General features: G+C 39.7%; 1 protein-coding gene across 1 annotated transcript in view; it reads left to right on the top strand.

Moving 5' to 3' along the window:
- COL6A6 (collagen type VI alpha 6 chain) overlaps positions 1 to 17,968 on the top strand; it is a 168,494-nt gene that overhangs the window by 143,889 nt on the left and 6,637 nt on the right. Inside the window, 3 exon segments of the mRNA XM_021071331.1 lie at positions 3,302 to 3,398; positions 6,366 to 7,037; positions 10,225 to 10,318. Of these exon segments, the coding sequence (XP_020926990.1) occupies positions 3,302 to 3,398; positions 6,366 to 7,037; positions 10,225 to 10,318 (863 nt within the window).

Here is a 17,968-nt window from a genome sequence, read left to right as displayed (position 1 = left end):
TTAAAAAAAAAACAAAACACTCTAGAGTCAATGAGTAGAAGGTATGGCTTTAGTTTGACACCAACATGTTGATAGGTGATTAAAAGTGAAGCCTGTGCTCCCTTTGGCAGCGCATATACTAATATTGGAACAATACAGAGGTTAGCATGACCCCTGTGCAAGGATGACATGCAAATTCATGAAGCATTCCATATTTCTATGGAATACTACTCACCCACAAAAAAGAACAAGATAATGCCATTTGCAGCAACATGGATGGAACTAGAGATCCTCATACTAAGTGAAGTAAGTCAGAAAGAGAAAGAAAAATACCATATGATATCACTTATATCTGGAATCTAATATATGGCACAAATAAACCTTTCTACAGAAAATAAACTCATGGACTTGGAGAACAGACTTATGGTTGCCAGGTGGGGGCAGGGGGGAGTGGGATGGACTGAGAGTCTGGGGTTAATAGATGCAAACTATTGCCTTTGAAATGGATAAGCAATGAGATCCTGCTGTATAGCACTGGGAACTATATCTAGTCACTTATGATGGAGCATGATAATGTGAGAAAAAGAATGTATATATGTAAATGTGACTGGGTCACTTTGCTGTACAGTAGAAAATTGACAGAACACTGTAAACCAGCTGTAATGGAAAAAATAAAAATCACTTTAAAACATTTAAAAAAATAAATAAATAAATGTGAAGCCCAAGTTATCAGCTAGTACCAGTGCCAGAAGAATGGAAGTTGCCACATTGTAGACACATAGAACACAAACTAGTGAACACAGGCAGCAGTCTCTGGGTGACATGAAGAGATCACTCAGCCATCAAGGTTGCACATGCAGGAAGTGGAAGGTAGGTCTTATTTGGGAAAAGCAAAGTTCAAACTACAGGTATCCATATTCCACCCCTCTCCAGGCTTGTGTTTCTCATTTGTAAAATGATGGGATCAAGTTACATGGTCTCTAAAATTTCTTCTAACTCAAGCATTCTCTGATTTTTTTTTTCTGGAGCCTGATGGTTGGCAATAAGAAACTCCTTTGCGCTTACAGATGGCCTGATCCATGCTCTCTGATTTTGGTCTCCTGAGCTGTCATCACAATCCAGATGAAGCAATGACACAGCTCACTGGAGACATTGCCTGGCATTAAAAAAAAAAGCCATTAATAATTCAGACTAATTGTGTCTGCTGTTGGATCAGTCAAGAGCCAAGACTCTGTGCTTACAGGTCACTGGAACCAATGGGAAGTCATGTGCACAGAGAGCCAGTGAGCTGGGCGTGTTTTCATGAAGACACTGAGTCATCAGGAGGAACATCTCCACAGGGAGCTCCATGTTCCTCTGCAAGATGTCCCGCTGCCTGACCATCACAGTCTTTTCCTTCTGTGTCTTCTCTAAACCACCCAGTGCTCACATATATTCTCATTCCATTTCTTCCCTCTCAGTCTTTGTGGGACACCATACCTTCCTTTCTCTATATATTTGTGCCTGGAAATTTAGCTTATTCCCCCATGAGTCTCACCCTCCAAGGCAGACAGCTTGTGAAGGCAAACACAGTGGTCTCCAGGGAGGAATTTGGGTGAGCATGGATTTCTCTTCTCTAATACACAGAAGAATAAAAGATGGGTAGAAACAGCGATAACCTTTAGGGATCCCCCTCCACCTCCCCTTCCCATGTCCCTTGTTCCTCAGTGAACAAGACAGAAGATTGCCAGCCTATAGCTCTGACCATACTCACCACCAGCATGGGGAGACACAGTGCCCTCCGGACCCCAGTTCTGAATTCCTGTCCATCCCTGGTGCAGTCCGCTCTGCTGAGAGAGATGGAGTCACCCTGTATCAATACAGCTGCCAGAGCCTGCCTCCATGGGTAAAGTATGGGAGGGAAACTTCCTTCCTGAGAAAGAGAGGAATAAGCCAGTCGGGTTCACAGGAGAAGACAGATGTCATATGAGGTGTATCTGAGGCATTGGTAGGATCATGCCCACAGTATTCTTCAACTGTCAATGATCTCCTGGGTTACTTAAATGACAAGCTGGTTATTCTTCCTTGTTTGGAGCCTCCATATCTTCTGCCTCTCCAGAATTCCTCAGGGAATTTACTAATGATAGGGCTGAATTGGAAAGGTTGGGGAATTGTTCAGAGAGCCACCTGAACGTGGCTCTAAGTCTGCACTTCAAAGCCAGGGTCCATGCCTGGCTCACGGAGGGAACTCAAAGTCAGTTCTAAAGCACCTCTGTTACAGGATATTGAGTAGAGTTCCCTGTTCTATACAGTATGTCCTTGTTGGTTATCTGTTTTAGATATAGTAATGTTTGTATGCTAATCCCAAATTCCTAATTTACCCCTCCCCCTTTCCCCTATGGTAACCATAAGTTTGTCTTCTATGTGTGCGAGTCTAATTCTGTTTTGTAAATAACTTCATTTGTATCTTTTTTTAGATTCCACATATGTGATATCATATGATATTTGTCTTTCTCTGTATGACTTGTTTCACCTAGTGTGAGAATCTCTAAGTCTATCCATTTTGGGCCAAATGGCATTATTTCATTCTTCTTTGTGGCTAATATTCCACTGTGTGTGTACATGTGTGTGTATGTACGTGTGTACATATGAAACCAACACAACATTGTAAATCAGCTATAAAAAAATAAACATCTCAGACCAAAAAAAGAAAGAAAGAGAAAAAAATGCTGTGCAATTGTTTGGTGATGGAAATTTGAGGGTCAACATTAAAAAAAGAATTTTAAGAAAAAAATAAAGCACATCTGTGATTTCACACAGTTGTCTGGAATTTGGGGGGAGGGGTGTCTCTGGTCCTTTTCCCTAAATGGCTTTCTTGTCCAGTGTCTTTTGCTCAGTCCTTTAAACTTTCTTTGAGTTTCGGTCTGCTCATCTGAAAAGGAAGGATGATGACCTTCAGAATGAACTCACTGAGCTGTTGAGATACTGGGGGTGGAAGTGCTTTGTGGTCTCTGATGACCCACATGGCATCCACCTGATGCCACTAAGTGCTTTTCAATTATGCAATCATGTAGTGCCCATAGTTGCCCTCTTAGGGAGTAGTGTGGGTATTCTGTTGCACAGATGAGGAAACAGAGACAAAGCCACTTGCCATCCAGCTAAAGGGAGAGTCTCAGGTTAGACCCAGGCAGTGCTCTTAGACCCCCTGTCATGCTGCACCCTGTACCCTCTGAGAGGGAGGAGACCCATTGTTCCCTGCAGATCTCAGCTCTGTGGACCATCATGGCAGGTTCCTGCAGCCCCACTTATGATGCTCTTCTTTCTCTGCTTCTGCTTCTTGCAGATTGACGACACTGGCACTTTCCAAGTCATCACAGTTCCATCCGGGACTGACTACACACCAGCCCTAGAGGGACTCCAACGGTGCACTTTTTGCTATGGTGAGACCCAGAGAGATGCTGTAACTTGATCAAATCCCTGAAGCACAGTGAGTCACCAATGGCAGGAGTGGCTGAAACTTGGCAGCAGGGATGGAGTGGCCTTGGGAGGATCTCCCAGGGGTTCTGGGCTCCCTCGCCACACAGCCTCATCCACAGCTAGAGCCTCTAGCTCAGGGGGTATGTTGTGCAGCTTCCAGGAAACAGTAATAATTTTTAGAGGAGTTCCCATCATGGCTCAGTGGAAACAAATCTGACTAGTTTCCATGAGGACTCAGGTTCGATCCCTGGACTTGCTCAGTGGGTTAAGGATCTGGCGGTGCCCTGAGCTATGGTGTAGGTCACAGATGTGGCTTGGCATTGCTGTGGCTGTGGTGTAGGGCAGCGGCTACAGCTCCAATTCAACCACTAGCCTGGGAACCTCCATATGCTGTGGACGCAGCCCTAAAAAAACAAAAAACAAAAATTTAGAAAAACTTAGCCTGCCCCATTGCCCAAGCTTTTCATGCTGTAAAGTGTATTTATGGGTTTTCTAAATCCCAAATGTTCACGACCTCAAAGTAATACTTTGAAGGAGTGGTACATAGCAGCAATTCATACATTTCTCATTGGAAAGAGGCTTTCTGGACTCCCAGATATGACACATCAAAAGCATCTACAATGCTGATTGGTCTTTGCTTGTTTTTTATACACAATCTATAGGTCTAGCTGAAGAACTAGCTAGACCTGTATTTGGGTATTCTGATAATTTGAATGTTCTAATAATTATGAAAGTGATGGAAGCCATTGGGGTTACTGGTGAGTGTGATAGCTAAGTTATCAGACATTCATTACTAGCCACGAACCGGTCTAATTGCTTTATAAAACATTGATGGTGGCAACAATGGTAGTTAATACTTACAGTATTGGATTTATTGTATTCCAAGTACTCCCCTAATTGTTTCATTCAATCCTGATAATCACCCTAAAGCATTTGAACAGTTCTTAGTGCCACTTTGCAGATGAGATGAAAGAGTTGGCTCACAGCAGCATCAAAACCCAGAGAGCTGGCTTGAGAACTCCTGCCAGTTATGAGTACTACAGAGCCTGTACACTGCTCCCTGAAACTCTGCATTTGGCCTTGAAGAAACTGTTTAATTCTCCTCCTCCTCCTTCCTATGAGTCAGTGGGATGCTCGTGCTTGCCACATGAGTGACTTCACAGGGAGGTGGTAGCTCCGAGGGAGAAGGGGATTTCTCCTAAGAACCCCCTCTTCCTTCTGTCTTTCCCTCTGATCGTATCTCTCCTTCCCTCCACAATTGCACACTGTTGTCAGGCTCTGGTAGTCTGACCCACAGCAGTTAGGGTGCTCACCACACTGTGGGCAGCTCCATCCCCCTTGAGCTCTCAGCTGTGTGCTCAGACACATCAGGGACACATGCCCTGAATGTTGTGAGGTCAGAAGCTGCATATGTGTGTCTGGGGATAGATTTTTGGCTCCATCTCTTGGCTTAAACCTTTGTTTTGTCTCTGAGGCATATAGTGTAAGGTATTTTGGCCGTCATTTCCTGCAATAAAGAGACCCCACAAAACTGATCAAATAGGCAGCCTGCTCTCCCTGATTTTAGAAAATACCTTGCACTTAGGCGACTGTGCTGATCATTAAACAGCATCATCAAATTTTACTGCATTTCAAGAAGGTAAGTATAATTTGTTCAGAGCTGTATCTTTATTGAGTCTGTGAGCAAGACTGAAATTCTGAAGTTTCCTGCTTCCCCTAGGATCAGCGTTCTGGTTATTAATCTTTCATCTCATAGCTATTATTCATGGTCAGGCACTTATCTAAGTACTAACTGTCCCCATGTGTGTTTTTCCATCTCTTTTTCTTGTTTTTGGCCTTTAACCATCAGCTGTTGTTAGAAACCTAGGATTGCAGACTATCAGCCCTGGAAGGACTCTCTGGGCAAATCTGATCCAACCACCTCATTGTGCAGAACTGGGGCCCATTAGTGGCTTGGACGGGGCATCCAGGATGTTTGTAACTGGGGACTACAAGACTACATCTCAGGCATCTTGGCCTTCAGGCCAAGGGGCATCCCACTGCTGTACACGTGGCCTTGTTCCAAACACTACAACACCTCTAGAAATTCCGGTGTATCCTTAGGCCAAATGATTTTACACTCCTGCCCTGGGACTCTCAGTAAAATTAGAAGATGAGACGACCTCTAAGATCCTTTCATTTCTAATTTATCTTTTTATTCCTCTGAATATTCATTGTGATCAGATTCAATAAAATTCACTCTCTGCTTTAATTACAACACCGTTTTTAAATGATATGCATATTTATTTAAATGACCTCAAATTTTATGAAAGTCCATTAGCATGCAGTATTTATATTCATTTATTTAACAAACACATACTGAGCTGTCAACTAATAGGCACTTTGGACAAATATGAGTGGTAGTTTGCCTTTAATGTCTCAACAAAGACACTGAATTACAAATCTTTTTAAAATTGAAATAAAAGATGCATTGCTTTTTTTACTCTTTTTAAGTAGATTACTTTTTATAGTAGTAGTGTGCACAGGATAAGGGCCATTGGTTTAACCTGTGTACTGGCAGTTAAAGAGATCATTCGTTTTTATGTCATGACACAGTATCCGCATACAAGCACAAAATGAATTGTCCACTTCAATCTTTATACACTTAAGACACAGCCAAGTGGAACTTCTGTTGAAAGTAGTTTAATTTTAAAAAGTCAGATAGCATTAGGGAATGGAGTTCAAGACACAGGCTGATAAAACCTGTACTTTTGGGATCAAGATGCAGACCACGTACTAGGAAATCTTCCTGTTGCTGAGCATCTCAAAGGCATTCAGTACTATTTAACATCAGAGATTATGCAGATTGCAAATGTCAAAATAGTTTGAGATGCTGTCTTTCCTTTTCTGTCCTTTCTGTTTAGTAACTCCAAGTGACTTTTGGTCTGCAGATGTGTGCAAGCCGGATGCTTCCTGCGATCAAGCCAGACCACCCCCTGTGCAATCTTACATGGATGCTGCGTTCCTTCTGGATGGCTCCCGGCACATGGGAGGGGCAGAATTTGAAGACATCAGAGGCTTCCTGGGAGCCCTGTTAGATCACTTCGACATCACCCCAGAGCCCGAGACCTCTGTCACTGGAGACCGGGTGGCCCTCTTAATCCACGCTCCCCCCAACTTCCTGCCCAACACTCAGAGGAGTCCCGTTAAAACTGAGTTCAATCTCACCACCTACAGGAGTAAACGCCTCATGAAGAGGCATGTGGAAGAGTCAGTTCAGCAACTCAGTGGAGAAGCTTTTATTGGTCATGCCTTACAGTGGACTCTAGACAATATCTTCTTCAGGACACCCAACCCAAGAAGAAACAAAGTCATTTTTGTGATATCTGCTGGGGAAACCAGTCACTTAGACCAGGAAATCCTAAAGAAAGAATCCTTGCGAGCCAAGTGTCAAGGTTATGCCCTGTTTGTGTTTTCCCTTGGCCCTTCTTGGAATGACCAGGAACTTGAAGACCTAGCCAGCTACCCTTTGGATCACCACTTGGTTCAGCTTGGCCGCATTCATAGGCCTGACCACAGATATGGCGTGAAGTTTATGAAGGCTTTTATAAGCTCAGTCAGACGTAAGTCATAAAATCTCTTCTTTCCTGCACATTAAGCATATACTTGGTATTCCCCAAAGAAGAGTTGATGAGCTGACATGGTTTCTTGGAAACCTCTGTTTCAAGGGAACTTCAGGGTCAGAAAGAAAAATATGTAGTGATGGATAGTGGAGGGAGGAAGCCTCTGATTTCCAAGCACTAAATTTTCTGGCTCATCTTTTTTATACCTCTGGTTCCTATGGAGAAGCAATCATAACAGGCAGTTGTTTGCATATCTGTCTGCATGACAGCACAGGCTGGGGGCGTGAAGTCACAGCCTGGGTGTTTAGCTACAAAGTAGAAATCCTTGCCATGTAACACACTGCCCTTGGATGGAAAGTCTGACCCATTAACACACCAAAAGAAAGAGCCAGAGGAAAATTCAAAATCTGTGGCTTTGCTTTTACAAGTTCCCCCCAAAAGGCAGAGTTTGGAGTATTAAGAGATACATTTTACCTGTCATGATGAATTATACATCCTTGCAAAACTTTCTCAGCCTTGCTAATGACTTTTTATGGTACCAGTAATTAGTGTGTCCATAAAAAGAAACATGGGCTGTATTTCTTCAGTGAGCTAGACTTGAAAGTATGCAATTCATTTTGAATGCATCAGGATGGATTAAAAGAAGCCAACCCCTAATATGACTCTGGAGGTTGAAAAGCACTGTCAGATTTCTGATGGTGAATAGATTTTGGAGTTCAGCTAAAGAAAAGTGAACACACAGGTACCCAGGGTCGCTTAAGGGAAATTTTGACTGTGTCTCCAACTTGTCTGTGACATTACACAGTAAAACCAGTTAAGGCTGCAAAGATACTGTCCAGTCAGGGTTGGTGAGGTCTGAAGAGCCTTGGGAAATGGCTGGTGGGACTGATGTCGTGTCCTCTGGTCCTCTGCTGCTTTAGGTGTGCGTCTGCGATTGCAGGGGTAGTCTGCTCTTAGAATGAAATTTATGCGGGTGGGTTCTGGAATAGAAACAAGAAAAATGAGCTGGAAAAAACAAGCTAAAAATAAATGAGGCCAGGGGTCATTCTGAAAGAAGAAATCGCGAGGCGTTTGAAAGGGTAAAACAAAACACCTTGAGAAACTCTGGGAAACTGGTAAAGAAACACTCCTTAGGAGGCAAAAAGTTGAAAGGATGTTAAGATGGAATTTCATTTCATAATTCCCCAAAATTCTCAGTGGTGTTTCATGGTAACTAGTCAAATTGTTACATTAGAGAAATGACACACCCACCACCACCACCCAGGAAAAGAGGAAGAGGTGTTTTCAGAGGAATTACCTGGAGTAGGTAAGAAATATGTAAAAAGTGCTTTTAAAAAGCTATAGCCATGATACGGTTGTACATCACTCTTCTAAAACATAGGTATCTCGAAATCTCCCATCTTTAAACTATAGCTGTCAAAGTACAAAAAGTGGAAAAGGCTTTGACACAATCGCACTCAAGCCTACATGCTCCACTCCATAGCCGTCCCGAGACTCACATTCACTCCTTTGACATTACCGTATATGGATCTGGCCCCTGGTCTGAGCCATTCAGGGTTAGATACGGGGTATCAAGGAGGGGCCAAAACAGATGTGGTCCCTGCCCTCCTGGGGGTCCCGGTCCAGCTCCCTTCCTATGTGACTCTTCTTTATTACACTGCTGTGACAGAGTTGGGTATCAAGCACAGTTCACATCAGAACTGACACAGTTTCTAAGCAAAACTGTTGACAAACAACCTGATGCTTAGGGTTAAGACAATTAAAAAACAGATGTCCATAAATGTAACAGCACAGCTGTGGCCATTCAGTCTAGAAACACACAGTCCAATCTACAACAGCAGCTTGGGAGATGGTGCTGGATCCCAGTCCAGGACAAACTGGTTTCTTAGGATGACTCTGGTCACCAGGAAGAGATTTAATTGTGTTCAATACACAGTTAAATTGAATGCTTCAAGGAAATAAAGAATGTATCAAAGTTTTGCATCAAAAAATGACTTTTGGCGTTCCCTGCTGACTCAGCAGGTTAAGGATCTTGTATTGCCACTGCTGTGGCTCTGGTTGCTGCTGTGGCATGGGTTTGATCCCTGGCCCAGGAACTTCTGTATGCCACAGGTTCAGCAAAACAAAAGCAAAACAAAAAGTAGGAGTTCTCATTGTGGCTCAGCTTAATGAACCCAAATAGTATCCATGAGGTTGTGGGTTTGATTCCTGTCCTCGTTCAGTGAGTTAAGGATCCAGCATTGCCATGAACTGTAGTGTAGGTCACAGACTCTGCTCAGATCCCAAGTTGCTGTGGCTGTGGTGTAGCCCAGCAACTGTAGCTCCAATTTGACCCCTAGCCTGGGAACTTCCATATGCCTCAGTTGTGGCCCTATAAAAAGAAAAAAAAATGGCTTTTAAATGTTTAAATGGTATGGGAAGAGGTGTGTTTTATTATTAAGAAAAATTAATATACTTCAGATGAAATGACCACTAACGGATTAAATCCAAGATGGTGCTGTGGTTACTACTGTGGTTAATTAAATGGACCCCGTAAAGGGAATATCCTTCCCTTTGCATATTGATATTCCAGGGGAGAGAATAGAAAACAGCTATTCTGACTAGCTCATGTCAGTTAGAGGCCATTCTCTTAGGATGGCTCATAATTTCTCCTCTAATGTCTGATAGACTTTAGCAACTAAGGGTATCTTACTGAAAAGTTGAATTCTCCACCTATACATTTGGCAGAGAGGCATTTCCTAAACCCAGTTTTATAGACTTCCCTGAGAAATCTGCTTTTATCTCATATGGCCACCTTTGATGGATGTCTTCCTTTGATGGATGTTGAAAACAGTAAAGTGATATTTTGCATACAGAGCAGATTGCTGTAAATTTTTTTTTTTTTGTCTTTTTGTCTTTTAGGGCTGCCACCCACAGCACATGGAGGTTCCCAGGCTAGGGGTCCATTCAGAGCTGAGCCTATGCCAGAGCCACAGCAACTTGAATTCTGAACCGCGTCTGCAACCTACACCACAGCTCATGGCAACGCCAGATCCTTAACCCATTGGGCAAGTCCAGGGATCAAACCTGAGTCCCCATGGATGCTCTTTGGGTTAGTTAACCGCTAAGCCATGATGGGAACTCCAGATTTCTGTAATGTTAATTGCTGCAAATAACAGTCTCCTCACATTCTTTTTTTTCTTCCTAGGTGCAATCAATAAATATCCACCAATAAATATCAAAGCTAAATGCAACAGACTCAGCTCTACAAATCCACAGCAGCCCCCAAGGCAATTGAGAAGGTATTACTTGAAAAATAAATTACCCCCTCTCTTCCTCCTCTTTTTCCCCCTTTTCCCCTATCCTATTTGGACAAAATCTATCACTATGTGATTAATATAATATAATTAATCACTGTGTGATAAATATATTATTATTATAACATCACTATGTGATAATATAATTTGAGGGAACAAGAGATAATAAAAAATTACCAGATTTATCTGAGAAAACAGAGTTTTTAAAACTAGAAAAGCTAATTGTTGAATTAAAACAAATGGTGGGACCCCCCACCCCCCCACCCTACCAGCAGCAGTGAGCAAACCTCATAACAGATCTTGGTTTCTAAGTTTTATTCCCCACTAAAAGGAATCAGGGCTTCTCCAAGAAATAAGTAATCCTGGGCTGTAACAGGGAAATAAAGTGTGAGCCCAGAACATTTGCTATGCTGGAAGCCAGAAAGTTGCAGAAACTAACAGTCATGTCAGAAGGTCAGAGGATTTGTCTTTTAAAAATTTGATTGAAGTATAATTGATTTACAATGTGTTAATTTCAGGTATACAGCAAAGTGATTCAATTATATACATAATATTATATATATAACTTTCATAGCATGTATAACATATATATAAATTATATATATAATTTTTCAGGTTCTTTTCCATTATAGATTATTATAAGATATTGAGTATGGTTTCTTACACTATACAGTAGGCCCTTATTGGTTATCTATTTTATATATAATAGTGTGACTCTGTTAATCCCAAACGCATGATTTATCCTTTCCCCTTCTTCCCCCTGGCAACCACAAGTCTTTCTCTATGTCTGTGAGTCTGTTTCTATTTTGCAAATAAATTCATGTGTATCATTTTTTTTTAGATTCCACATGTAAGTGATATCATATGACATTTGTCTTTCTCTGACTTACTTCACTTAGTATGATAATCTCTAGGTCCATCCATGTTGCTGCAAATGGCATTATTTAATTCTTTTTATGGCTGAGTAATATTCCATTGTATACACATACCACAACTTCTTTATCCATTCATCTGTCACTTACTTAGTTTGCTTCCATGTCTAGGCTATTGTAAATAGTGTTGCTATGAACATTGAGGTGCATGTACCTTTTCAATTATGGTTTTGTCACAAAGAAGCAATCGTGAAAGGATTCCCACTGGCCCAATTTTGGACAATTTGAACATCAGAAAGAATAATGATGATAATGGATTATAACACCGAATTTTAAAAATCCACAAGTCTATCTGGAGACAAAAAAAAAAGAAGGGAGGAAAATTTCCTTTTTATAGAAGTATGCCAGCTAATAAATGTAGAAGTGGTAGAAATAGAAAATCACCAATTTGTAATCCCTAATGTAATAACTGAGTCAGTCAAGGATCAAGGGATGCTAAAATGAGCAGGCGACAGGTTGTTGGAGGGCAGGCTATTTACAGTCTCACAGAACCCCTCCCATATTACTTCCTTATTGATTACAAAGAAGGCAGTGTACCTTTACATGGTGAGGTCTGGCATAACCCAGGGTAACCAGGATCTGACACTTATGCCTCCTGAGGAGATGTAGGGAGAGATACAGTATCACACACATGGGATTCTGGCTGGAGATGTTTGACCTAAGTCTAATAGGAAACCACTGGACAATTCCAGAATATGGAATATTCTTCAGAACAGCTGACCTATATTCTTCTCAGGTTTCATTGTCATGAACAGCAGAGTGGTGTGGGGTACTGTCCTGGAATGGGAGAGACTACAGAGATATAATGGCCAGATGCAATGGTGTGAACTTTTATTGGATCCTACATCAGAAAAAAAAAAGCTTATATTAATGACATTTCAGTGGGTAATAGGGGAAGTTTGAGTATGAACAATACATGGGGTGATGTTATTTATTCATGTGAATATTCTTACAAGTGGTAATAGCATCATGTTTGTATAAGAGAAAGTCTTTGTTCTTGAGAGAGACATGCTGAAGAACTTAAGAGTAATGTATGATGGCTGCAACTTACTTTCAGATGGTTTCCTAAAGGAAAGTAAAATGGTGTGAATTATAAAACTATAATTCAAAAAGCTACATGCACTTCTACGTTCATTGCAGCACTATTCACAATAGCCAAAACATGGAAGCAACCTAAATGTCCATCAACAGATGAATGAATTAAGAAGGCATAGAACATATATATATATATATATATATATATATATATGATAGAATACTACACAGACATTAACAAAGAACAAAATAATATAATTTGCAGCAAGATCAATATGACTAGAGTTTCTCATACTAAGTGAAGTAAGTCAGAAAGAGAAAGACAAATACCATATGATATCACTTTTATGTAGACTCTAAAATATAACATAAATGAACCTATCTATGAAACAGAAACAGACTCACAAACAGAGAACAGACTTGTGTTTCCAAGGGGGAGGGGAGAGAAATGGGATGGACAAGGCGTTTGGGGTTAGTAGATGCAAACTATTGCATTTAGAATGGATAAGCAATGAGGTCCTGCTATATAGCACAGGGAACTATAGCCAGTCTCTTGTGATAGAACATGATGGAAAATAGTATGAGAAAGAGAATGTATATATATGCATGACTGGATCACTGTGCTGCACGGCAGAAATTGACACAACACTGTAAATTAACCATACTTTAATAAAAATTAAATTAAATTAAAATTTAAAAAAGAAAAATGGTGTGCATATGCATGTAAAGTGTATATGTATATATACATATATGCATATATGTGTATATATAGATATGTGTATGTATACATAAGTATTTATGTGTATATAGGTGTGTATGTGCATATGTAAGTGCATATGTCCATATATACATATGTTTGTATACACATGCACGCATACACAGAGTAGCAAGATGGTAACAGGTGGAGAACCATCTAGGTGAAAGGTATATGGGTATTTACTCATGGTGTTCTGTTCTGCACAATATTCTGTGAATTTGACAGTTTTCAAAATAAAAATATAACTTGTAAAACCCCATGGATTAAATACAGCAATAGACACATCTGAAGAGAAACATAATAAACGGGAAAATAAAGCTGAAGAAATTACCCAGAATGCAGAAAAGCTAAATAAATATAAGGAGTTTAGAGACAGAAGAAAATGGAAAGATCTAACCTATATTCTTTTCTCTCTTTTTTTTTTTTTTTTTTTTTTTTTTTTTTTTTTTTGCTTTTTAGGGCCACACCCACGGCATATGGAGGTTTCCAGGCTAGGGGTTGAATTGGAGCTGTAGCCGCCAGCCTACACCAGAGCCAAAGCAACGTGGGATCTGAGCCACGTCTGTGACCTATACCACAGGTTACGGCAATGCCGGGTCCTTGACCCCCTGAGTGAGGCCAGGGATTGAACCCAAAACCTCATGGTTCCTAGTCAGATTCATTAACCACTGAGCCATGACAGGAACTCCTATATTCTAAGTGAAATTCTAGAAAGATAAAATAGAAATAAAGGAGAGACACTATCCAAAGACATAAAGGGAAGATCATTTTGGAGAACTTACAAAAGACATGAATTATAAGATGAAGAAAAGGCAAGGCAGAATGAATAAAAAGAATCAAGAATTAGAATGGTGCAGGGAAAGAAGATGAAGAAGACTTAAAAGTAGCCAGAAAGAGCAGAGCATCTACAGAGAAATTACAGTTAGGCTGGCAACTGAATTATCAGTAGCAGTAGTAGTAGTAGCCATAAAATACTGAGAATTTTTAAATAGTGGAAGAAAAATTTTGCCAGCTTTTGCCTTTCAAAATTAATGGTGGGGGGAGTTCCCGTCGTGGTGCAGCAGAAACAAATAAGACTATGAACCATGAGCTTTCAGGTTCAATCCCTGGCCTTGCTCAGTGGGTTAAGGATCTGGCGTTGTGTAGGTCACAGATGCAGCTCTGATCTGGTGTTGCTGTGGCTCTGGCGTAGGCTGGTGGCAACAGCTCCAATTAGACCCCTTTCCTGGGAACCTCCATATGCCGTGGATGCGGCCCTTAAAAAAAGACAAAAAAGACAAAAAAAAATTAATGGTGGGGAGTTCCTACTGTGGGTCAGTGGTAATAAACCCGGCTAGTATCCATGAGGATGAGGGTTCAATCCCTGGACTCGTTCATGGGTTAAAGTTCTGACGTTGCTGTGAACTATGGTTTAGGTTGCAGATGTGGCTCAGATTCCCTTGCTGTGGCTGTGGCACAGGCCTGCAGCTGCAGCTCCAGTTCTACCCCTAGTCTGGGACCCTCCATATGCTGCAGGTATGGCCCTAAAAAAAAAAAAATCTGAAACAAAGACTATTCAGAAAAACAAAAGCAGTAGTTCACCACAAAATGAAACTTGTAAAGCATGTACTTCAAGGAAAATACAGACCACAGAAGGAAGGCTGAGATGTAAGAATAGTAAATGATAAAAAAAAGTCAATAGTTCGGTACATCCAAATAAGTGTTGCAATTTTAAATAATAGTAATATCAAATTTCTGGGGTTTCAAAAAAGCTGTACTTATTAACAAGGCTATGAAGATAAAACATTTGGTACCTAGAGGTTTTAACAGAAAAAAACAAGTTGTACTAAGACTATAAATATAAATATTTATAAAAATATAAATAAACATTTATTTAAACATGGAAAAGACATTGAATAATAAAATCTTGTTATTTAAGCTTTGAACCTTAATGGGAAAAAAGATGGCACTGAAAAAGGAGCAATAACACAAGTCATGGGGAAGTAAAGAGAGTTCAAGTGTTCTAGGAACTTATATTGTTTGGGCTGGCAGTTAGGCTACTGAAGACTCTCTTTAAAAATGCATTAAAATGTTGGGGGGCACACCTGGAAAAGAAAACAGAAAGTCACCGACTACCCAAAATGTAGTGAGGAAAAATGGAACAAAACCAAACAACAACATAGTATTTTGAAATGAAAATGCAAGAAAGGAAAAAAGGACAAGTAGAAGGCATAAAGTGAGACAGCAGGATCAACTCCACTTCTGTGTGTCAGTAATCATAATAAAAATATACAGACTAAGCCTACCAGGTACAATTAGAAATTAATGGATTTAAGAAACCAAAATAAAATCCAGCTGTACAACTGTTTTCAAGAGACATGACTACAAAGCAAGGACATGGAAAAGTTGGAAGTAAAATTGTAGAAAACAGTATGCCAGGCAAATATGTTAAAAAGAAAACTGGAATAGCCAATATCAGATAAAGTATACTTTTAAAAAATTTTTATTTTATTAAAGTACAGTTGACTTAAAATGTTGTGTTAGTTTCTAAGTGAAATAAGTCATATAAAATATACTTTTAACCAAAATCATGTGTAGTATAAAAGCATGATGATAGAGTGTTTAATTCATAGAGAATATTCAACAATTCTAAATTTATAAGAAGGTTGTAAAATAATGTTGAAATATACCAAGAGGAAATTGGAAAAGGAGAAATTGCCATTTATCTGCCATCAGAGTTGGAGATTTCAGTATACCAGTGTGAATACTGTTAGGTCAGGCAGACCAAAAAATATAGATATAGATATAGATATAGATAAAGATTAAATCACAGGAGTTGCCACTGTGGCTCAGTGGGTTAAGGACCTGATGTTATCTAAAGGACACAGGTTCAATTCCTGGCCTCACTCATTGGGTTAAGGATCTGGTGTTGCTGCTGCTGAAAGCTGGCATACATGGCTCAGATCCTGTGTTGCTGTGGCTGTGACTGTGGTGTAGGCCTATAGCTGCATTTCCTATTTGATCCATGGCCACGAAGTTCCATATGCTGCAGGTGCAGCCATAAAAAGGAAAAGTAAAAGATTTAATCACAAATAACAAGCTTGATTTAATAGACTCACAGAGAATCCTGTACAGAAAGGGAGACATTCTTCTGAACACATGAAACTTTAACAACTGTTGCGTCAGCATAGAGAATGTACAGTTGTTCATTGTGCAGTTTTTAACTTATAAAGCGTCAACGAATCTCTAAGAACTGGTGTCATAACCATCCAAATTCATCACATGCAGTTAAGGTAGAAGTTAATACAAACAATATTTTTAAAGCCCTTACATTTTCTGAAATTTATTTTATTGAGGTCTGGTTGATATATAATGTTGTGTTAATTTCTTCTGTACAGCAGTGACTCGGTAGTACATACAAATACATTATTTTTCATATCTTTGCCATTATGGTTTATCACAGGATATTGAATATAGTTCCCTGTGCTTGTTGTTTATCCAGCCTATATATAATAGTTTGCAACTGCTAACCCCAAACTCTCAACCCTTCTCTCCCCTGTCCCCCTCTTCCTTTACAACCACAAGTCTGTTCTCTGTGTCTGTGAGTCTGTTTCTGTTTTGTGGATAAGTGCATTTGTGCTATATTTTAGATTCCACATAAAAGTGATATCATATGGTATTTGTCTTTCTCTTTCTGACTTACTTCATTTGGTATGAGACTCTCTAGTTGCATCCATGTTGCTGCAAATGGCATTATTTTTTCTTTTTTATGGCTAAGTAGTATTCCATTGTATATGTGTACCACATTTTAAAATCTGTTTATCTGTTGATGGACATTTAGTTGTTTCCAATTCTTGATTATTGTGAAACCCATTTACAAATCAAAATCACGTTTCCAAATAATTTAATGAGACAAAAATCATAATAAAAACTTCAAAATACTTAGATTGTATAATAATCAAAATATTACATGTAGGATGCTTCATAATTCATATTTTAGAAAATTTTATAGTTTTATGTTAGCAAAAATTTTTATTTTATTTTATTTTTACTTTTTTTGGGGTCTTTTTGCCTTTTCTAGAGCCACACCTATGGCATATGGAGATTTCCAGGCTAGGGCTCTAATCGGAGCTGTAGCCACCGGCCTTTACCACAGCCACTGCAACGCAGGATCTGAGCCGAGTCTGCAACCTACACCACAGCTCATGGCAATGCTGGATCCTTAACCCACTGAGCAAGGCCAGGGATCAAACCCACAACCTCATGGTTCCTAGATGGATTCATTAACCACTGAGCCATGATGGGAACTCCAGCAAAAATTTTTAAACACATATATTTTTATTAAAGCATACTTCATTTACAGTGTTGTACCAATTTCTTCTGTATAGCATAGTGACCCAGTCATAAATCTATACACATTCTTTTTGTCATATTATCTTCCATCATGTTCTGTCCCAAGAGATTGGATATAGTTCCCTGTTCTATACAGTAGGACCAAAATTTTTTAAATTATTATGCAATATTATGTTAGTTTCGAGTGTACAACATAGTGATTCAACAATTATATACATTACTAGATGGTCACTGTGATAAGTCTAGTTATCATCTATCACCATTTAAAAATATCATCACAATATTATTGACCATATTTCCTATTCTGTATATTTCATCCCCATGACTTATTTTATGACTGGAAGTTTGTGCCTCTTAATCCTCTTCACCTGTTTCGACCTTCTCTCCACCTCCCCTCCTCTCTAGCAACCACCAGTTTGTTCTTGGTATCCATGAATCTGTTTCTGGGGTTTTTGTTTTGGTTTGCTTTTTTAGATTCCACATATAAGTGAGATCGTATGGTATTTGTCTTTTTCTGTCTGACATATTTAACTTAGCATGATACCTCCCAGGTCTATCCATGTCACAAAAGGCAAGATT

This window comes from Sus scrofa, chromosome 13, assembly GCF_000003025.6.
Source record: "Sus scrofa isolate TJ Tabasco breed Duroc chromosome 13, Sscrofa11.1, whole genome shotgun sequence".
Taxonomy (NCBI): domain Eukaryota; kingdom Metazoa; phylum Chordata; class Mammalia; order Artiodactyla; family Suidae; genus Sus; species Sus scrofa.
Note: the sequence above shows the minus strand (reverse complement) of the source record. Positions and strands in the feature narration are given on the sequence as shown.